General features: G+C 38.1%; 1 protein-coding gene across 4 annotated transcripts in view; it reads right to left on the reverse strand.

The window, feature by feature from the left end:
• FAM177A1 (family with sequence similarity 177 member A1) overlaps positions 1-24,092 on the reverse strand; it is a 28,595-nt gene that overhangs the window by 1,661 nt on the left and 2,842 nt on the right. For 2 of the 4 annotated variants that reach the window (XM_082844690.1, XM_082844687.1), the window contains 4 exons: positions 20,403-20,576; positions 5,023-5,089; positions 3,824-3,921; positions 54-1,965 (listed from right to left, as the gene is read on the reverse strand). In XM_082844690.1, coding sequence (XP_082700816.1) covers positions 1,759-1,965; positions 3,824-3,921; positions 5,023-5,089; positions 20,403-20,576 — 546 coding nt within the window. In that variant the 3' untranslated portion in view covers positions 54-1,758. Of the gene's footprint in view, positions 1-53; positions 1,966-3,823; positions 3,922-5,022; positions 5,090-20,402; positions 20,577-24,092 lie in introns of those variants that run through there. The other 2 variants (XM_082844688.1, XM_082844689.1) reach the window with 2 other exon arrangements.

Genomic DNA, 24,092 nt, shown 5'->3' on the forward strand with positions numbered 1-24,092 from the left:
GAAAAAGTGAAAGAGGCTTAAAAATAAGACAAAACCATTTAATGCATTTATGGGAAATTTTATAGTTTGCATAAATAAAAAGTATAAAAATTTAAGGCACAGTGAATAACTATATAAACATTACAAACTGGCCACTGTTGGACAAGTAGAAAAAGTAAAATTCAAGAAATGTAAAACCTTCATTAACCATTATCTTCCTTCTACTACAATCAGAAAAGTTTCTGAGTCAACTCTTAGATCTAGTGCCTCTAGGGAGAGAAGATTCAGATCGCCTTTAGATATGCTTGCCTTTACAGGATAACCAAATAAATATTTGAGCTTGAATATCTTCTCAAATGAAGATAAAAATTATAGGGAACACATCAGATTAGCATTGTTTAGAGCTACTAGTAAACTATAATTTATGATATTACATAATCTGACAATCCTTTAAGCACTAAATTATATAGTTTATACCCATGGCCAAAAAGATCACCGTCACATGCCATGAACCACCATACCATGAATCCATGTAACTGAGGATTCCTAATGAAGAATTATCTTTCCTAAATTCTTCAAATTTCAGTTGAAGAACTTAGTGGGCAGATGTTCATGTTCATTGGTAACAGACTTCCATAATAAGCCCACTGTAGCTATGTTGTTTCTTTGAAGCTATATAGATATAGTTAAGATTGAAAGCTTAATGCTATTTAGAAGGCTATTAACAACCATAATCCTAAAAACTCTTTAAGTTTGTGAATAGGTTTTTAAGAGCAGCATATCTGAAATACTCTACATATTTCTCCTTATCCACATTTAGTTATAAATCTAAGTCATACAGATATAAGATCCTGAACACATATAGAAGTATTTTCAAAATTAGTTTCATATTATACTTTTGTAAGGTCTGCTAATGGCACAGTGGGTACAGAGATGGCCAACTGGGTCAAGCCAACCATCCACTGTTGTTGCTTCGAAGTGGTGAATGACAGGTAACTTCATTATGCTACCATTGCACATTGTACAATATTTAACAGTGAGCCCTGGAGGGTTAAGTCTTCATCTGTCCCCCAATCTTGACCCATAGGAGGCATTCAGGGCTGAAAGAGTGACATAAACAGGATGCCATGTGGGTAATCACTAGGTATTACCATCTGAATACAAATACATTAAGATTAACCTTCATTAAAAAATGGAAACCCATCTTAAGATTTGGTGGCGTTATAAACTCAATCACCTTCCCATGAAATAAAGTTAATTCTCAAGGAAAGAAAATTCAAAATGCTTTCATCTTGCTCCTTTTATTACACATTCAGTGAACCATCCTTAGTATGAAATGAATGGTTAGATATATAAATGTAAGAAAGACATAACATGAGAAGATCTAGGAGAAAAATCCTCATTTAAGTCTGAGACTATGAATATCAGCTCCAGTTAGCCTTATTCAGCAACTTACCTATTTTTTTTTCTTACACAAATAACAGACAAGCTTGATAATTTAACTCTTCTTAATTGGTGGTTAGGGTTCTAGAATGTCCTTAACTTTTTTTAAAAGATCATTTTAAAACCAAAGCACTAATCTGACAGTAAAAGCATAGTACAAATATCCAAATTTCAGATCTGGCTTTTGCTAGATAGAGCCTAAGAATAAAGAAACATTCTTCCCTTTCCAGATAACTTAATAATTTAAAATATAAATAACTATTAAGTCCCACTGAATAGAGAGTGTGAAAGTTCCTGGTATAAAAACTACCTTAGAAGTTTGATGGTCATTTCATTCTACGGAGGGACAGAGACTGGATTTTGTTTGCTCTCCATAATTACTTCACAATCTCCCTCCATTTCAAAATTGAGATTCACAAATGAACTGGATACAAGTGTTTCTGGTTGATCTGACTGAACAATGGAATCAGCCTGCAGCTTATTTTGCTGGTATTGTCTTTCTGCTTCTTCAGACATCCTGTTTTCTTCTTCTTCTTCTTCCTCCTAAAAGGAGGAAATATCAAGAAGAGTTGAAATACAAATGTCCAAAAGGAATAGTATTTTTCTCCCACTTTCAGCTGCTTATGCCTTTTTTTTAACCAAAACATTAGTGTCATGTCCAATTCAGTTTCATCCAATTAAGACAAGACACACTTCTCCTTCCCCTGTTTCCAAATTGAAATGAAAACTATTGTATGAAGTATATGTAGTGAAGCTATTTTTAAAACACAGTATAGCACTGCTTTGATGAGACCTGAATTAACTTTGACATGGGCTGGATCTCTTCAGGTTAATTCTAATCTAAATAAAACATTAACTAATACTGTATCACTACAGTTACAGGGTGTCAGCCTATTCAGTGGAATAGGGTGGTCTATTCACTTAAGTGATATAGCATGGTTAGTGTTCCCATAAGCACCTAGTAGACAGATAAGGCAGTCCCTGCCCTCAAGAAGTTTACAATCTAGGAATGAAGTTAAGACATTTAAGAAGAGTATTAAAACAGAAAGGAATAACCACTATAGAGATTTAGAGAGTAAATAACTTCTAGTTCCAGAACTGCTAAACTGATGGAGGAAATGGTGGCATTTGCACTGTTCCCTGTAGTACGGTGAGTCAGTACAGAGTGAGTAACCTGTCAGGATGATTAATCTAGAGATTTTCTGAGAGTGAAGGAGAAAGACCATTTAGGAGACTATCACAATAGTCCAGATGAGGTAATGAGGCTCTAAACAAGGCTAGTAGAGTTAAAAACACTCATTTGTTCATAAAACATTTTTGAAACCACATAACAAATACAGTCAGCTGAGCTGAGCTTTCTAGATTCATGCTTCTACATTGTAGCTTTACCCGAATTGCCCTCCTTGTTTGCTTGAAGGAGTAATGAAAGATTCTAATATTTATTTCAAGCTCACCAATATACACTCTGTGCTGCCCTAAGCATTTTACATATTAACTCATTTAATCCTTAGAGCAACCCTGAGCATGGATGCTGCAATTTTCCTCATTACAAAGACAAGGAGGGCTTTCCTGGTGGCGCAGTGGTTGAGAGTCCGCCTGCCGATGCAGGGGACACGGGTTCGTGCCCCGGTCTGGGAAGATCCCACATGCTGCGGAGCGGCTGGGCCCGTGAGCCATGGCCGCTGAGCCTGCGTGTCCGGGGTCTGTGCTCCGCAACGGGAGAGGCCACAACAGTGAGAGGCCCGCGTACCGCAAAAAAAAAAAAAAAAAAAAAAAGACAAGGAAACTGCAGCTTATATAGGTTAAGTGTCTTGCCCAAGGTTACAAAGTTAGAAGTGGCAGAGCACTTGGTTCTCGAGCCCACACTCTTAAATGCTAAAGCTTTCTCACTCTTTAAAGGTAAACTCATTTCACCCTCACCCTAAGACCTCACGACATCTGCGCACAAAATTGCCTCATAACTTTGTGCCTTAACAACTGGCACTTACACATTTCTAGTATTGGTCATTTCCCGTGCATCAAACCCATTCCACTTCTCCCACATCCAGTCTATGTGTCCTAAGTACAGAGACCAGGTCTTGTTTCCTCATCTTAAATTTGGAATAATAATTCAAAGAGAGGTGTGTGAAGATTAAATTAAATAACATATCTAAGGCACCTCTCACAGCAACTAGCACATGAAATCTAGCTTAATTGTGCACATAGATTGTAGGGGAATTTCAGTATTAAAAAATTCTAAAATGTATGCTAATTTGATAAAGAAATTAATGACTCGAGAATGAAATGCCTAGTATAAGGGAGCTATCTTTGGGGCAGCTAGAGGATACATGTCTTCATTATGCAACCCATGAAGTCCACAGCAAACCAAACTGAATCAAGAAAATGTAAAAAGGAGACACACCTCCTTCTTCATCCGGTAATACTCATCAATGGCATACTGGTATTTTGGGGTGCTGATGCCCAAAACAGATGCAATCTTCTCTCCGAGAAAGTCACACACTAAAAATACAAAAGTTAAATGACTTACATAATTCCATAAACATTTCTTGAGCCCTTTCTATGCGCAAAGCACTGTAAGAATACAAAAGTTACACTCCCTGCCCTCGGGGAGATAATGAACATTCAGTACATCTCCTTTGTGTATCTTCCTTGATTTCCCCAAGAAGCACTAGTGGCTCCTTCTGGGCTCCCAATACCACTGCTCATACCTCTTACTATAACACTTATCACCAGGTGTTATAATTATCTGTTAGATGTCTATTTCTTCAAGAAAAATGTATACTCTCAGAGGGCTGGGATATCACTAGGCTGGGAGAAAGGAATGGATTATACTATAGCACTCACTGAGCGCCTGCCACATGCCAGGCACTATGAAAGGTTAGACTCAAAGAAGTTGAAGAACTGGCCCAAGCGGACAAAGCAGATCCAAAGTTCAATCCAGATCTGAATGTAAAGCTCATGTTCTTTTCATTATACTAGACTGTCTAGCATATATTGAGAGCTCAGTAAATGTTTGTTGAATGAATTATTATTCACGTTTAGATCTAATGAAAGGCATAAAGTGGTAGAAGCTACGGGGGAGTTAAAATGGGAAGCAGAGGAAAGCTTTATGATTTAAAACACATATTTAAAGTTAGCATGATTAAGTCATAAGTTGATAATTCATTTCCTTCAAATATGACTTAGTTATATCTCAACTTAAGAAATGAAATATTAATCAAATAAAACATAAATGAATTATAACTACAGGCTTTAGAATAAGCAGTTAGAATGAGAACAATATCAGGGAATCAAATGGCAAAATAGCAAAATAACTGCTAACAGGAAAGTTTCAAGAACATGAAAATTGTATCTAAATTAATATAGCTATTTTTTAGTCCTTTTTTAAAAGCATATCCAGAAGCTAAAAAATGTTTTAAGATGAAATACTAGTTAGATTAATATCTTCCAATGTGAGCTAGCTAGCTAGCTAGCTGCTGAGAAGGGAGTGACTAACCCCCAATTGTTTCTCCTTCAATTTTGAAACACCCTATTTAGCAAAGCTCCTGTTCTGGGAGCATATTATAGTGGTTATACAATATTCAAACAAAAAAATAATACCTGAGAGGGTTGATGTGGCAGCACGAAGCATGTAAAACCATAAGTAGGGGCCCCAGGTAAGTTTTGTCTGCAACAAGAGGTTAGGTTAGCAACATTCACACCTAAATTCATTCTATACATTTAGGCCAGAAAGTAGTGAAATACTTGGTGGACACTTAGAATATTCTATAGATGATACTATAAACAGAGTACAATCCAATAAAAAAATTAAAAGCTTTGTAGAGAGAATGTCACAAAGACATTTTACATTCACCCATACAACTATCACCACCTTAAGTCCACAGAATAACCAAAAAAAGCAGCAGCCACTGAAATGGAGTTGGTTAAGTCATAACCTTAATTATTTATGAGTTATCCAGAGCCTTCCTTTCTCCTGTCTTGTTGCTTTTTTGTCTTCATTGTTCAAAAGCACACCAGAGAGTGCGTACAGTCAATGGAAAGGGATCTAAGAAATCATACAGTACAACACACGTATGATTTAGTGGGGAAGTTAAGGTTCAGAGAAATTAAGCAGATTAAGGGCACATTAAATGAACTTTTAATGGTGGGAAAATAAATAACCAGTAAGTGGCAAGATGAGGTTTTTTTGTTGCTGTTCCTTCAAGGATTAAAAAGGGACTAGAGGGCTTCCCTGGTGGTGCAGTGGTTCAGAGTCCGCCTGCCGATGCAGGGGACATGGGTTCGTGCCCGGGTCCGGGAGGATTCCTATTCTGCGGAGCGGCTAGGCTCGTGAGCCGTGGCCGCTGAACTGGCACGTCCAGAGCCTGTGCTCTGCAACGGGAGAGGCCACAACAGTGAGAGGCCCGCATACCGCAAAAAAAAAAAAAAAAAGGGACTAGAGCATATAACCCAAGAAAAGTTTAGTATCTATTTGGTAGGCTAGGACCACTGGCAGAATGCAATCTACACTACACACCTGCATAGTTAACCTTGGTAATTCCATAGAATACTTTTGTGAAGCTTGCCACATAGATGACAGTTTGCCTCTGTGGATGAAATCAGTAATAGGAGCATGATTCATCATACCAATATTTTTGTTTATGAAAAGAAAACATAGTATAGAGCCTACAATCGATCAAACACATTAGTAATTATTTGAATATTGGTTCCAGGGAGAGAAGGAAAAGATAAACCTGTCCATAATCTTCTTAGATAAGATATGCTGATGATTATAAGGGCGTTAAAAAAGCATATACAAGAATATCTGTAATACTGAAAACTGCAGACACTGGAAATGACCCTTTTTTCTCTATTGGTGAAATGGAAGTATCTTCCTTTTCCGCTGTCTAAAGCTAACGAAGTTGCCAATTTCGGTGTTATTTCCTTTCTTGCTGGTTAAGGAAAATTTTTCACCTCAGGGTTTTCAAAGTCATTTTGAGTGGCCACTGTCTGTCTTAACAACTTCTTATGCAAATAAATTTAAAATAAAGTTCTATATTTTAAATATTTTTTTAAAAAGGAGTATCTGTAAGACTGGGCAGATGGGCTAAAGCAGAGAGGAGTAAACATGTAACATACTCTTTCAATGAAAAGTAGGTATATCAATTCCTGTGATAACATTTCTGAAAAGACACACAAGTAAGGTAGCTCCTTAGTTTCTCTTTACACAAGAATGGATGTCCGAATGCTGGGAAGATGGCGGAAGAGTAAGACGCGGAGATCACCTTCCTCCCCACAGATACACCAGAAATACATCTACAAGTGGAACAACTCCTACAGAACACCTACTGAAGGCTGGCAGGAGACCTCAGACCTCCCTAAAACAAAAAACAGACGCCCTCCAGCGACCTACACGCAGAGGCAGGGCCAAATCCAAAGCTGAGCCCCTGTGAGCTGTGAGAACAAAGAAGAGAAACAGAAATCTCTCCCAGCAGCCTCAGAAACAGCAGATTAAAGCTCCAAAATCAACTTGATGTACTCGGGATCTGTGAAATACATGAATAGACAACGAATCATCCCAAATTGAGGAGGTGGGCTTCGAGAGCAAGATCTATGATTTTTTCCCCTTTTCCTTATTTTGTGAATGTGTATGTGTATGCTTCTGTGTGAGATCTTGTCTGTATAGTTTTGCTTCCACCATTTGTCCTAGGGTTCTATCTGTCCATGTTTTTTCTTTTAAATTTTTTTCTTAATAATTAATTTTAATTTTAATAACTTTATTATACTTTACCTTCTTTCTTTCTTTCTTTCTTTCTTTCCTTCCTTCCTTCCTTCCCTCCTTTAGACAACAAATCATCCCAAATTGAGGAGGTGGTCTCTGAGAGCAACATTTATGATTTTTTCCCCTTTACCTCTTTTTGTGAGGGTGTATGTGTATGCTTCTGTGTAAGATTTTGTCTGTATAGCTTTGCTTCCAACATTTGTCCTAAAGGTTCTATCCGTCCCTTTTTTTTTCTAAATAATTATTTTTTAATTCAATAACTTTATTATACTTTATTTTACTGTATCTTCTTTCTGTCTTTTTTCCTTCCTTCCCTCCTTCCTTCCTTCCTTCCTTCCTCCCTCCCTCCCTCCTTTCTTTCCTTCTTGCCTTCTTTCCTTCTTTGCTTCTTTCTATCTTTCTTTCTTCCTTCCTTCCTTCCCTCCTTTCTTTCTTTCTTTCTTCATACTTCTACTAATTCTCTCTACTTTTTCTCCCTTTTATTCTGAGCCGTGTGGATGAAAGGCTCTTGGTGCTCCAGCCAGGAGTCAGGGCTCGGCCTCTGAGGTAGGAGAGCCAACTTCAGGACACTGGTCAACAAGAGACCTCCCAGCTCCACATAATATCAAACAGCGAAAATCTCCCAGAGACCTCCATCTTAACACCATCACCCAGCTTCACTCAACGACCAGCAAGCTACAGTGCTGGACAACCTATGCCAAACAACTAGCAAAACAGGAACACAACCCCACCCACTAGCAGAGAGGTTGCCAAAAATCATAATAAGGCCACAGACACCCCAAAACACACCACCAGACGTGAACCTGCCCACTAGAGAGACAAGATCCAGCCTCATCCACCACAACACAGGCACTAGTCCCCTCCACCAGGAAGTCTACACAACCCACTGAACCAATCTTAGCCACTGGAGGCAGACATCAAAAACAGCGGGAACTACGAACCTGCAGCCTGCAAAAAGGAGACCCCAAACACAGTAAGATAAGCTAAATGGGAAGACAGAAAAACACACAGCAGATAAAGGAGCAAGATAAAAATGCACCAGACCTAACAAATGAAGAGGAAATAGGCAGTCTACCTGAAAAAGAATTCAGAATAATGATAGTAAGGATGATCCAAAATCTTGGAAATAGAATAGACAAAATGCAAGAAACAATTAACAAGGACCTAGAAGAAATAAAGATGAAACAAGCAATGATGAACAACACAATAAATGAAATTAAAAGTACTCTAGATGGGATCAATAGCAGAATAACTGAGGCAGAAGAATGGATAAGTGACCTGGAAGATAAAAGAGTGGAAATAACTACTGCAGAGCAGAATAAAGAAAAAAGAATGAAAAGAACTGAGGACAGTCTCAGAGACCTCTGGGACAACATTAAACGCACCAATATTCGAACTATAGGGGTTCCAGAAGAAGAAGAGAAAAAGAAAGGGACTGAGAAAATATTTGAAGAGATTATAGTTGAAAACTTCCCTAATATGTGAAAGGAAATAGTTAATCAAGTCCAGGAAGCACAGAGAGTCCCATACAGGATAAATCTAAGGAGAAATACACCAAGACACATATTAATCAAACTGTCAAAAATTAAATACAAAGAAAGCATATTAAAAGCATCAAGGGAAAAACAACAAATAACACACAAGGGAATCCCCATACGGTTAACAGCTGATCTCTCAGCAGAAACCCTACAAGCCAGAAGGGAGTGGCAGGACATACTGAAAGTGATGAAGGAGAAAAACCTGCAACCAAGATTACTCTACCCAGCAAGGATCTCATCAGATTTGATGGAGAAATTAAAACCTTTACAGACAAGCAAAAGCTGAGAGAGTTCAGCACCACCAAACCAGCTTTACAACAAATGCTAAATGAACTTCTCTAGACAAGAAACACAAGAGAAGGAAAAGACCTATAATAACGAACCCAAAAAAATTTAGAAAATGGGGATAGGAACATACATATCGATAATTACCTTAAATGTAAATGGACTAAATGCTCCCACCAAAAGACACAGATTGCCTGAATGGATACAAAAACAAGACCCTTATATATGCTGTCTACAAGAGACCCACTTCAGACCTAGAGACACATACAGACTGAAAGTAAGGGGATGGAAAAAGATGTTCCATGCAAATGGAAACCGAAAGAAAGCTGGAGTAGCAATTCTCGTATCAGACAAAATAGACTTTAAAATAAGGACTATTAGAAGAGACAAAGAAGGACACTACATAATGATCAAGGGATCGATCCAAGAAGAAGATATAACAATTGTAAATATTTATGCACCCAACGTAGGAGCACCTCAATACATAAGGCAAATACTAACAGCCATAAAAGGGGAAATCGACAGTAACACATTCATAGTAGGGGACTTTAACACCCCACTTTCACCCATGAACAGATCATCCAAAATGAAAATAAATAAGGAAACACAAGCTTTAAATGATACATTAGACAAGATGGACTTAATTGATATTTATAGGACATTCCATCCAAAAACAACAGAATACACATTTTTCTCAAGTGCTCATGGAACATTCTCCAGGATAGATCATATCTTGGGTCACAAATCAAGCCTTGGTAAATTTAAGAAAATTGACATTGTATCAAGTATCTTTTCCGACCACAACGCCATGAGACTAGATATCAATTACAGGAAAAGATCTGTAAAAAATACAAACACATGGAGGCTAAACAATACACTACTTAATAATGAAGTGATCACTGAAGAAATCAAAGAGGAAATCAAAAAATACCTAGAAACAAATGACAATGGAGACACAACGACCCAAAACCTATGGGATGCAGCAAAAGCAGTTCTAAGGGGGAAGTTTATAGCAATACAAGCCCACCTTAAGAAGCAGGAAACATCTCGAATAAACAACCTAACCTTGCACCTCAAGCAATTAGAGAAAGAAGAACAAAAAAACCCCAAAGTTAGCAGAAGGAAACAAATCATAAAAATCAGATCAGAAATAAATGAAAAAGAAATGAAGGAAACAATAGCAAAGATCAATAAAACTAAAAGCTGGTTCTTTGAGAAGATAAACAAAATAGATAAACCACTAGCCATACTCATCAAGAAAAAAAGGGAGAAGACTCAAATCAATAGAATTAGAAATGAAAAAGGAGAAGTAACAACTGACACTGCAGAAATACAAAAGATCATGAGAGATTACTACAAGCAACTCTATGCCAATAAAATGGACAATCTGGAAGAAATGGACAAATTCTTAGAAATGCACAACATGCCAAGACTGAATCAGGAAGAAATAGAAAATATGAACAGACCAATCACAAGCACTGAAATTGAAACTGTGATTAAAAATCTTACAACAAACAAAAGCCCAGGACCAGATGGCTTCACAGGCGAATTCTATAAAACATTTAGAGAAGAACTAACACCTATCCTTCTCAAACTCTTCCAAAATATAGCAGAGGGAGGAACACTCCCAAATTCCTTCTATGAGGCCACCATCACCTTGATACCAAAACCAGACAAGGATGTCACAAAGAAAGAAAACTACAGGCAAATATCACTGATGAACATAGATGCAAAAATGCTCAACAAAATACTAGCAAACAGAATCCAACAGCACATTAAAAGGATCATACACCATGATCAAGTGGGGTTTATTCCAGGAATGAAAGGATTCTTCAATATACGCAAATCAATCAACGTGATATACCATATTAACAAACTGAAGGAGAAAAACCATATGATCATCTCAATAGATGCAGAGAAAGCTTTCGACAAAATTCAACACCCATTTATGATAAAAACCCTGCAGAAAGTAGGCATAGAGGGAACTTTCCTCAACATAATAAAAGCCACATATGACAAGCCCACAGCCAACATCATCCTCAATGGTGAAAAACTGAAAGCATTTCCACTAAGATCAGGAACAAGACAAGGTTGCCTACTCTCACCACTCTTATTCAACATAGTTTTGGAAGTTTTAGCCACAGGAATCATTGAAGAAAAGGAAATAAAAGGAATCCAAATCGGAAAAGAAGAAGTAAAGCTGTCACTGTTTGCAGATGACATGATACTATACATAGAGAATCCTAAAGATGCTACCAGAAAACTACTAGAGCTAATCAATGAATTTGGTAAAGTAGCAGGATACAAAATTCATGCACAGAAATCTCTGGCATTCCTATATACTAATGATGAAAAATCTGAAAGTGAAATCAAGAAAACACTCCCATTTACCACTGCAACAAAAAGAATAAAATATCTAGGAATAAACCTACCTAAGGAGACAAAAGACCTGTATGTAGAAAATTATAAGACACTGATGAAAGAAATTAAAGATGATACAAATAGATGGAGAGATATACCATGTTCTTGGATTGGAAGAATCAACATAGTGAAAATAACTCTACTACCCAAAGCAATCTATAGATTCAATGCAATCCCTATCAAACTACCACTGGCATTTTTCACAGAACTAGAACAAAAAATTTCGCAATTTGTATGGAAACACAAAAGACCCCGAATAGCCAAAGCAATCTTGAGAACAAAAAAAGGAGCTGGAGGAATCAGGCACCCTGACTTCAGAGTATACTACAAACTACAGTAATCAAGACAGTATGGTACTGGCAGAAAAACAGAAAGATAGATCAATGGAACAGGATAGAAAGCCCAGAGATAAACCCACACACATATGGACACCTTATCTTTGATAAAGGTGGCAGGAATGTACAGTGCAGAAAGGACAGCCTCTTCAATAAGTGGTGCTGGGAAAACTGGACAGATACATCTAAAAGTATGAGATTAGATCACTCCCTAACACTATACACAAAAATAAGCTCAAAATGGATTAAAGACCTAAATGTAAGGCCAGAAACTATTAAACTCTTAGAGGAAAACATAGGTAGAACACTCTATGACATAAATCACAGCAAGATCCTTTCTGACCCACCTCCTAGAGTAATGGAAATAAAAACAAAAATAAACAAATGGGACCAATGAAACTTCAAAGCTTTTGCACAGCAAAGGAAACCATAAACAAGACCAAAAGACAACCCTCAGAATGGGAGAAAATATTTGCAAATGAAGCAACTGACCAAGGATTAATCTCCAAAATTTACAAGCAGCTCATGCAACTCAATAACAAAAAAACAAACCCAATCCAAAAATGGGCAGAAGACCTAAATAGACATTTCTCCAAAGAAGATACACAGACTGCCAACAAACACATGAAAGAATGCTCAACATCACTAATCATTACAGAAATGCAAATCAAATCTACAATGAGATATCATCTCACACCAGTCAGGATGGCCATCATCAAAAAATCTAGAAACAATAAATGCTGGAGAGGGTGTGGAGAAAAGGGAACCCTCTTGCACTGTTGGTGGGAATGTGAATTGGTTCAGCCACTATGGAGAACAGTATGGAGGTTCCTTAAAAAACTACAAATAGAACTACCATATGACCCAGCAATCCCACTACTGGGCATATACCCTGAGAAAACCGTAAGTCAAAAAGAGTCATGTACCAAAATGTTCACTGCAGCTCTATTTACAATAGCCCGGAGATGGAAACAACCTAAGTGCCCATCATCGGATGAATGGATAAAGAAGATGTGGCACATATATACAATGCAATATTACTCAGCCATAAAAAGAAACAAAATGGAGCTATTTGTAATGAGGTGGATAGACCTAGAGTCTGTCATACAGAGTGAAGTAAGTCAGAAAGAAAAAGACAAATACCGTATGCTAACACATATATATGGAATTTAAGAAGAAAAAAAAATGTCATGAAGAACCTAGGGGTAAGACAGGAATAAAGACACAGACCTACTGGAGAACGGACTTGAGGATATGGGGAGGGGAAGGGTGAGCTATGACAGGGTGAGAGAGAGTCATGGACATATACACACTAACAAACGTAAGGTAGATAGCTAGTGGGAAGCAGCCGCATGGCACAGGGATATCGGCTCGGTGCTTTGTGACCGCCTGGAGGGGTGGGATAGGGAGGGTGGGAGGGAGGGAGATGCAAGAGGGAAGAGATATGGGAACATATGTATAACTGATTCACTTTGTTATAAAGCAGAAACTAACACACCATTGTAAAGCAATTATACCCCAATAAAGATGTTAAAAAAAAAAAAAAAGAATGGATGTCCAAGCAAACAAATACAGTCAAGAAAACACTGTATATTTCTGACTCCCTGATAAAAACCTGCTATATCTTCTACATTCAGTGCAGGAGGCATCTCTTAGGTGGGGATAAGGGGCTCTGTTTAGGGGCTCTGTTTAAGATGCTCTGACTTTAGTGTTTACTTTTTTTTTTTAACAGCAAATGGGACAGTACAGATACATAGGGAATGGAAGCAATTTCTATAACACATAATAAGTGATAAGGCCAAGAAACTAGTTAGAAAAGGACTCAGCATGCTTTTGGAGAAAAGCATGCATTTCTCAGTGGACCAATCCTCCTGGGGTTGTTTCTAGAGAGAACAATTGCTAATATCCAGGCTGCAACTACCAAAGAGTCAAACCTGCTCCAGAGCTGAGACACTGGATAAGGATTCCTGAATACCATCTATCATTATCACACAGAGTTATACAGAATGAATGGATAGGGCCCTTTGTGCAGACACTGATCCAGAGTCTACACTGGAACCCTGCCACCACTGCCAGCATCACTACCGCCACCACCATCCCAGTAACAGAAGAACTGGGACAAGATCTTGAGTCTTTAAGACTTCCAATTTATGAGCGCAAACTCAAGTAGATTCATCCCTTTCTTCAAAAATTTAATTATCTATTTCTTCCTGCATAATTTTCCATCTCTTCCTTAATAAAGAACTATTAAGACTTGCTATCTTTTGTTTTGAAACAACTTATTTTTAAATTATAAAAGTAACGCTCATTTATTGCAATAACACAAAATGGAAAAAGTATAAAGAAAATTTAAGTCACCCATTTTTCCACCGTCCATAGATAATTATCATTAACATCTTAGTATATTTTTCCCAGTCTTTTCCTAAGCATATATGTGTTTTACAACATTGCTATACTTTTTCTATCCTGCTGTTTTTCCCATTTACTATATTGAAAATATTAAGCATATTTCCCAAATGCTTAAATTCTTAAGGGTGGAATAACTAGGTCAAAAATATAGTCATTTGGAAAGCTCTCCCTTCACAATGCAAAACTTCACACCAGAAAATTTACCAATAAATATTCAGCAGTCATGTATGAGATTGTCCATTCCCTTGTACCCTCATTACAGTATATTGTTCTTTTCCTTTTTAAAAATTTGATAGGCAAAAATGAGCCCAGATAATTTTGAGTTCTGACTATATTAAGAAAAGCATCAGTCCATTTATATAGGTAACAGTTATGTGCATAATCAAAGTTTTTAATATGTATAGTTAGATACACACATATACACATATTTAAGGAACCCTAAGCGAAACTAAATCAATGGTTAAAGGAATTACTGGAAATATGTTTACTCTTAACGTTCATCTAAGGTAAAATCTAAGGAAAACAATTATAAGATTGTAAAAAGATCTAGGTCTCCATTTCTTACTTTCTATCAAGTATCATATGCCAGGAGTATTATTCTTTTATTTATTTATTTTTGACTGCATTGGGTCTTTGTTGCTGCGCGCGGGCTTTCTCTAGTTGCGGCAAGAGGGGGCTACTCTTCATTGTGGTGCGCGGGCTTCTCATTGCGGTGGCTTCTCTTGTTGCGGAGCATGGGCTCTAGGCACATGGGCTTCAGCAGTTGTGGCTCGTGGGCTCAGTAGTTCTGGCTCACGGGCTCTAGAGCACAGGCTCAGTAGTTCTGGGTGCACGGGCTTAGTTGCTCCACTGCATGTGGGATCTTCCCGGACCAGGGCTCAAACCCGTGTCCCTTGCATTGGCAGGCGGATTCTTAACCACTGTGCCACCAGGGAAGTCCCAGGAGTATTATTCTTAAATCTTTATTTTAGATATCAGGGTTTTTCTTTAATTGGGTCTGTTCTACATATCTACTATGTAAATATACAATACCTTTTCCAAATTCCTGTGTCCTATCAGATTTACGATGCATTAGAAGCCAATAGAAATTGGAAAGTCTGCTTTGCACATTAAGTGATGCTAGGTCTGTCTTTAATTATAAACAGCTGCTAGGATGAGTATTATCTTAAAAAAAGACAAGTGTTGGTGAGTATGTAAAGAAATTAGAACCCTTGGACGCTGTTGGTGGGACTGTAAAATGGTGCAGCCATTATGGAAAACAGTAGAGCGGTTCCTCAAAAAATAAAATACAAACACCAAATGATCCAGCAATTCCACTTCTGGGTATTTATCCAAAAGAACTGAAATTAGAATCTCGAAGAGGTATTTCCACTCTCTTGTTAGTGGCAGCATTATTTACAGTAGTCAAGATATGGAAACAACCTAAGTGTCCCCATTAAAGAGGAAACCACTATCTGCAAGTTTGCTTTATGACCAGAAGTCTACATTAAACTACAGCATTAAAAAGAATGATGACTAACATTAACATGTGCATGCATAAGTAATAAACCAAACGAAGATATCTATAGTTCAGGCAGCAATTAAAAATATCCAAAAAATGAATTGTATCTCTTTTAGCAAAAGATTTAAGTAATTGTTTTTTTTGGCCTTGGTTAACTTAGCCAACATAGATAGTCCTATTTGCTAATTATAAATTCTTCATGAATGGTACCAGATTTTTTTCTGAAAATTTTATGTAGAAGTGAAGTATAATGTCAGCTCTCAGCTTTCAACTAAGTTTATAACATAAGCTTCCTACTGGCAGTATTTATACACACACACACACACACACACACACACACATATATATGGTATTAGTATATAATAGCAGCTCCTCGTTGCCTAAAAAAATCACTATACTCTAGGAGACACAATTACCACCAAGGAAAATATAACTTTAAAACTTCAAAATGGATATTTCAGGAATGAAGCCAAACAAGTTAATTTCATAAACTTTCAAATGATTCTTGAATAAGGAATGTAGGGAAAATTGTTAAATTTAGTCATGGGTTTTCAAATTCCAATAGAGTTCTAAAATTACCTTTTTAGCGAGATTCCTTGTGCTACCTACTGTATTTGCTTTGTTATCTAATACTACCTTACATGTATATAGTTCTTAGTCATTTTTCAATGAGTCTTCATATGTACTATCTTTTTAATCTTCAAAAACAATTCTTAATGTAGATGAGACAAAGGTTATCTTTTTTTTGTAGTCGTGAGACCTGAAGTGCAGTGGGAGTAAGTCGTCATCACAGGGAGGTGACTACTCCAGGACTAAGCCAGAACTGAAACCAGCTCTGACTATGCATGCTGCCTCCCAGCGAAGGAAACAGACAGGTTTCTTATCACCCAGGTTTCTTGTCTTAGTTTAGGCCTAAAAATTCAAATAAATTCGAAAGACAACATACTATATACAAGGTAATTAACTATTTTAAGAGTGGATATGGACTTACAGCACAACAGCAGGAGGAACTCTGTGGACCCACTACCCAGTGAAACTGGTGAAAATTATTTAAAATAAACATTTAAACCCTCTGGAAATGGTCCTAAGGATATACTACAAATGAAAAAAACATCTATTCAAGAAAATAAATAAAAATTTGACAAGAAAATGAGAGTATGAAGTAAGTGAACCAAGACCATTGGCCTTCCCGGCAAAGTGAAGTGGAAATTCACTGCCAGACTGGTATAGCTAAGAACACAGGGCTCCTTCTACTCCCAGCTTCCACTGGAGCCCGTGTGCCACAACTAGAGAAAAGCCCACACACTGCAACAAAGAGCCCGTGCGCCACAATGAAAGATTCTCAGCCATAAATAAATAAATAAATAAATATTTTAAAAAACAGGCGGGCTTCCCTGGTGGCGCAGTGGTTGAGAGTCGGCCTGACGATGCAGGGGACGCGGGTTCATGCCCCGGTCCAGGAGGATCCCGCATGCCGCAGAGCGGCTGGGCCCATGAGCCATGGCCGCTGAGCCTGCGTCCAGAGCCTGTGCTCTGCAACGGGAGAGGCCACAACAGTGAGAGGCCCGCGTACCGCAAGGAGAGAGAAAGGAAAGAAGAGAAAAAAAAAACAGACAAGGGATCTGAATAGGCATTTCTCTAAAGATGATATACAAATGGCCAATAAACAAATGAAAAGATGCTCAATATCACTGGCCACCAGGGAAATGCAAATTAAACCATAATGAGCTGCCACTTCACACCCACAAGGACAACTAGAATAAAAAAGATAGTAACAAGTGTTGATAAGGATGTAGAGAAATCAGAACCCTCATTCAATGCTGGCAGTAATTTTAAATGGTGCAGCCACTTTGGAAAACAATTTGGTGGTTCTTCAAATGACTGAATACAGGATTTCCCTGCTATCCATAAGTAGAACATTCCTATGAAACCTTTCATAACGCAAAATTGTGTAAAGTAAATAAGTGATTACCTTAGGACACATCTTACTAAACAGCTGAACAAAATAAATCGAAACAAAGCACAAATGCTCACAGATACAGTTCAAAGCTATGGCGGCTTGATGCTGTGATGCTGAGTATAGTTCCCCTGGGAAGGAGCTTCAAGGTGCCTCTCTCACTGTTCAGGGTGCCCACCACCTCTACAAGGGCTCACTGCAAAACAAATTCTGGACGCTATTTTTGCTTTTTACCTTTTTTCATAAAAGTGAAAATCCTCTTCGGCTTTCTTTCAGTTAGCGAAAAGAGGTACTAACGTAGGTTTTTCATAAAAGCGAAGTGGTGTAAAGCAAACTTTCAAAAAGCAGGGGATACCTGTATAGAGTTATCATATGACCCAGCAATTCCACTCATAGGTACATACCTAAGAGAAATGAAAACATACGTCCACACAAATACTGGTACACAAATGTTCATAGGTGAATTATTCATAATAGCCAAAAGGTAGAAACAACCAAATGTCTCTGACCTGACAAACATGGTATATCAAAAAAAGGAATGAAGTTCTGACACATGCTATAACATGGATAAACCTTGAAAACGTTACGCTAAGTGAAAGAAGCCAGTCACAAAAGATCACATATCATACGAGTTCGTTCATATGAAATGTCCGCAATAGGGAAATCAATAGACAGAAAATAGATTAGTGGTCATCAGGGGTTGGGGAGATGAAGGGTAGGGAGTGATAACTAAAGGGTACTGGGTTTCTTTTTGATGTGATGCAAACGTACTAAAAATTGATCGTGGTAATGGTTGCGTCTATCAGTGAATATATTAAAAATCACTGCTGCAAATTTTAAATTGATGAATGTATGCTACGTGGACTGCATCTCAGTAAAGCTTTTTTAAAGACTAAACCTTTAGGAAAGTAGTAAGGATGCATTTTTTCTATGCAATGTCTTTATTACTGATTCCTATGTAAATAGAGGACTATTTTTGAGACAAAGACTTTTTAAACCATACATATATACACAAATTTATACAGACAAATAAAAACCCCTTCAAAGTAATTTAAAAGAAAGACATTTATTTCAACAATTCTTCCACTGCATGAAACACTTCTACAATATTCTGCATGCATTTGGAATTGCCTTCAGAGTATACTGCACAGTCCTTTGAATATTGTCCATAGCAGAGAATCTGGATCTGATATTGCTTTAATAACTAGAATTTATTTAGAACCAAATCTGATGAAAAATTAGTAATAACATTTTTTAAGCCAAATCTAAATTAATAATTCTCTATTCTGCTACTTTGCTTTATTTTCTTCATAGCATTTTCCATAGTCTGATAATTATAGTATATACTTGCTTATTGCCTTTCTGCCCACTAGCATATAAGAGCAGAAATTTATACTGCCCATTGCTGTATCACCAGCACCTAGAAAGTCCATAAATATTTGATCAACTGAACTCTCAAAATGACTACTTAGAAATGCAACACGTCTTTTAAAAAAATGTACAGCTAGTCTTATAATTTTACAGTTACATCTTTTTGTTTTGTTTTTGTTTTTAATTTCTTTTTGGCTGTGTTGGGTCTTTGCTGCTGTGCGTGGGCTTTCTCTAGTTGTGGCCAGCGGCAGCTACTCTTCGCTGTGGTGCACGGGCTTCTCATTGCGGTGGCTTCTCTTGCTGCAGAACATGGGCTCTAGGCACGTGGGCTTCAGTAGTTGTGGCATGCGGGCTTCAGCAGCTGTGGTGCACAGGCTTAGTTGCTCCGTGGCATGTGGGATCTTCCTGGACCAGGGATCGAACCCGTGTTCCCTGCATTGGCAGGCAGATTCTTAACCCCTGCGCCACCAGTAAAGTCCCCAGTCACATCATTTATAACTTAGAAATTCTTAAATTTAGCTGGTGAGGGGCTTCCCTGGTGGCGCAGTGGTTGGAAGTCCGCCTGCCGATGCGGGGGATGCGGGTTTGTGCCCCGGTCTGGGAGGATCCCACATGCCGCGGAGCGGCTGGGCCCGTGAGCCATGGCCGCTGGGCCTGCGCGTCCGGAGTCTGTGCTCCGCGGCGGGAGAGGCCACAGCAGTGAGGAGCCCGCGTACCGCAAAAAAAAAAAAAAAATTTAGCTGATGAGGAACATAAAGTTAAGAACTGTATACCTCTATCTTCTAATGAAAACTTGAGGCAAGATAAAAAAGAACTGACAACTTCTAAGCTTTAAATGGAAACCATCATGGTGGTACATACAGTCTTTAATACAAAGGGACTGGAACTCAAGTACGCCGTTTAGTGAAATAAATCTTAAAGAAACCTATCCACACTGACAAAAGAACTCTGACACTCAAAAATAAACTATGCAGGCTACTGAAATACAGAAAATACTTCCATCCATATTGTGTAAAAATACTGTTTTCTACCAAAATCATAATGCATAATTTTATAATCAGAATACAGTTTATTTAAACCTCAAAGGCCCCTTCTATTCAATGTTTAAGGGAAAGAGGGACTTCCCTGGTGGTCCAGTGGTTAAGAATCCGCCTTCCAATGCAGGGTACACGGGTTCCATCCCTGGTTGGGGAACGAAGATGCCTCATGCCACAGGGCAACTAAGCCCTCACATTGCAACTAGAGAGAAGCCAGCATTCCACAACGAAGATCCCGCGCAACCAAGACCCGACACAGCCAAAGATATAAATAAATAAATAAATATATTTTTAAAAATGTTTAAGGGAAACAAATCAGTCAAAACAAAACCCACTGACAAAAGGAACATCGGTATCAAACCTACCGGATCAACAGTAGGCAAAACATCTTTCTTCTCCAGGCCATCAACTTCATCTTCATCTGTGCTGTATTCTTCCATTGTTTCACCACTAACAAAGTGGATGACTCTCCTTGGGACTTTCTTCTTTTTTCCTATGACTCCCAGTTCTACATTTTCAAAGCCTCTTTCATTACTCATCTAATGTCAATAATAAATTAAGAAAAGAAGAGTTTCGAGTGAGATTAATTTTCTTTCATGTAACAAAAAAAATTTTTCGGTTGCTTTATTTTAGGGAATAAAGAAATATAAGCCAATCCTTAAACAGTTTTTAAACAATAAAACAGATCATACACAGAAAAGCATATCAACAGCGTAAACGAAGAGTTTAATGAATAGTAAAGCAAACCTCTGCACACTCACTGCCGAGGTTAAAAAACAGAACTTAACCAATTAAACTTTTTAAGTCAAAAGCTAAGAAATCAAGCAACACACTGCAAGTCATAGCAATTCCAATGTCGTATAATATGTGAAGACATGCTGGACATCAATAATTTTAAAGAACAATGCTAATTACGGAGGGATTAATGTGTTGATATATCAAAGGAAAATCATATAGATGCATGTACATATGTTAGATACGTAACATAAAATGTTTGTATAAGGTAACCCTGCTAAGTCTTTGAATTTGAGCCTAGCTACATGTGGGCAAACCAAAACCAGTTCAGCTTAATTCTGAACCTCTCCTTTTCCAAAATGGGAGTCCCGAAGTAAGATTCCTTTTAGGTCCAAGCAGGTACCAAAACTGAGTAAATACTGCTATAGATTAAAAGTAGACTTTTGAAGAAAAGCATGCCACAACCAAAGACATTAAAATTCAAAAAAATTTAAAGCACTGTGCAGGCCAAATAAAACTCATTTGTAAACCAAATCTGGAGAGCAGGCCATCAGTATTCTATATCTGAACTTCTACATTCCTCAGTCACTAATATATAGATGACAACACAGTTTTCCTGCTAGTAAAAAGATTTAACAAATTTTAAAACTATAATAGTCTATGGAATTCTAATTACATCCAAATTTCATTCCAAGGGAAATACTAATTTTACCTCACACATATAGGCCAATTTTCCAAACTCATTGTAAATGCATTGTGAGGGAGAGGATGAAGAGCTTTTCCTTGTCTTTTTGCCTCAAGTTTAAATTCCTAAGAAAACCTTTGTTGTATCTTCTTACTAGAAGATTTCAAAAAGCACAGTGCAAATAATTGTAAAGAAAAATCTGGCAACAGTGGTTACCCTTGGGGTTAGGTACAAAGATGGGGGAGGAGGTACAGGTAAAGGAGTGGTCAAGGGGGCTTTTTATTCTTTTTTTTTTTTTTTTTTTTTGCGGTACGCGGGCCTCTCACTGTTGTGGCCTCTCCCGTTGCGGAGCACAGGCTCCGGACACGCAGGCTCAGCGGCCATGGCTCACAGGCCCAGCCGCTCTGCGGCACGTGGGATCCTCCCGGACCGAGGCACGAACCCGTGTCCCCTGCATCGGCAGGCGGACTCTCAACCACTGCGCCACCTATTCTTTTTGTATTTTGTTGTTGTTTTACTTTCATGATGAGAATATGCTCTGGTACAATTTTAAAACTAAACCAAAGCAAAATGATACAGGACTACAGGACTGCCATGATTAGAGTCCATATCAGTGGGATTGTCCAAGATAGTCCAGAGTTCAAAAATTTCATCCTCTATAAGGATTTTTACACTTGTAGATATGACCACACATAATTTAAACCCATGATTGTTGTTCAACCCTAGAAAAGTTCTTTGAACTGCTTTTGCAGAGATGGAATTGTACTGATAAAAATAGTGGACTAGAATTGCCCAGTTATGCAAGTATATGTAACTTTATTTTTATGCATTTTTTCCTCTTAATCCTCTAAGGTTCTTCTTAGAAAACAGATATGGCTGTTCTCTGTCCTTCACTTCCCAAAGGTAAGTTTAGTCATTAGCCAGGATTTGAATCCAGGTATATCCAACCCAAAGAACACACGCATTGTTCCATGACACACATGGACATCACTGGCAGCAACTATAACTGCTGTAGAGCAAACTGAGACCATGAAAACCTTGACAGCATGGGCTACCTATGGATCAACCAGAAAAAACAAAAACCACAATTCTCCCTAGCCTGTCCTGAGGTTTCAAACATATCCCAGCCCTTAATAAAGGAACACCAGCCCATTCATTGTGTCCATAAATAAGATGAATAACAAATGGTCCACCCAGGCCAGGTCCACCCAGGCCATCTTTCTTCTATCACCAGTCCCTAAGCATAGTGAGCCGTTCCTACCCAATCTCATTTTCCCCCTTCATATGAGATTTGGTTTATAGTTGTCCTGACACCAATGTCTCCTTTTGGACCATGACTTCATAGGCAAGGAAAAGTCAGAGCTGGGTTAGATGTCCAGTTATCATACTAACTGGATGGATCTGATGTGAAAGCAACAGTCCCAGTCAATGAACAGAGTTGAGCCCTTTCACAGTACATCACCCTGCCTTATTGCACTCCCACCCCACCCCCATCAGAGCAAGCAGCTTCTCATTCTCCCTCTACCAATCTCTCACTGGCTTAATTTGTCTTTTCTAAGACACAGGCAAAGGAGAAGGGGCGTCTCTCATTGGGTTCAGTACCTTGTCTTCCTTAGACAACTTTAATAAATAAAAACGTTCTGGCTGGGTCATAATAACAGGAATAAACTTATCTACTAACTCCATTAACTGACTCTTGGCTATATTTTATCCAAAAGGTTAAAAAAAAAAAATCTACAAAAGTGAAGGCTGGGGCTTCCCTGGTGGCACAGTGGTTGAGAGTCCGCCTGCCGATGCAGGGGACGCAGGTTTGTGCCCCGGTCCGGGGAGATCCCATGTGCCGCGGAGCGGCTGGGCCCGTGAGCCATGGCCACTGAGCCTGTGCGTCCAGAGCCTGTGCTCCGCAACAGGAGAGGCCACAACAGTGAGAGGCCCGCGTACCGCAAAAAAAAAAAAAAAGTGAAGGCTGAAAGGTGATTCATATTTTTCATTCTAATACCAAAGTTATTAGTCAAGTATAAACAAACCTTTGAGTAATATTCTCTATACATAATACGTAAATGGTATTTTATTTGTTCTAATCACATTTCATATAAAGATTTTTATTAGAGCTCTCTTTTAAAATTTTAATATTAATTTTTGATACAGTAAACCCCAAGTTTTACATTTATCATCTTAAGCAGGACTGAGTAATTTTTCCCATAAAGGACAGATAGTAAATATTTTATGCTTTGAGGGCCATGTAATCTCTGTCACAACTACTGAACTCTGCAAAAGCAGCCATGGACAATACATAATGAATGGGCTATGTTGCAACAAAATTTTATACAAATCAGTGGCTGGTGGGATCTGGCCCATAGGCTCTAGTTTATCAACCCCTCATCTTAAAGAACCAGATTGTCAAGTAAAAAAATCTGTGAAAGAATCTATGCCATATGATCACAACCTCCACTTGGCAAAGAGGGGAGTGTGGGGTTAGTTAAGGGAGGTATTGATGGGTAAAACCAACCAGAAAATAATTTGATTCAAAATTTCCAAAGTTATAAATGAAAGTTATTCTCTGAATTTGAAAACATTTCATTTTTACAGATAAACAGTCAGCCTGCAGGTCAGAAAATTTTCACTGTCAATCATA

The sequence above is a fragment of the Leucopleurus acutus genome (assembly GCF_964270905.1).
Source record: "Leucopleurus acutus genome assembly, chromosome: 1".
In the NCBI taxonomy this organism is placed as follows: domain Eukaryota; kingdom Metazoa; phylum Chordata; class Mammalia; order Artiodactyla; family Delphinidae; genus Leucopleurus; species Leucopleurus acutus.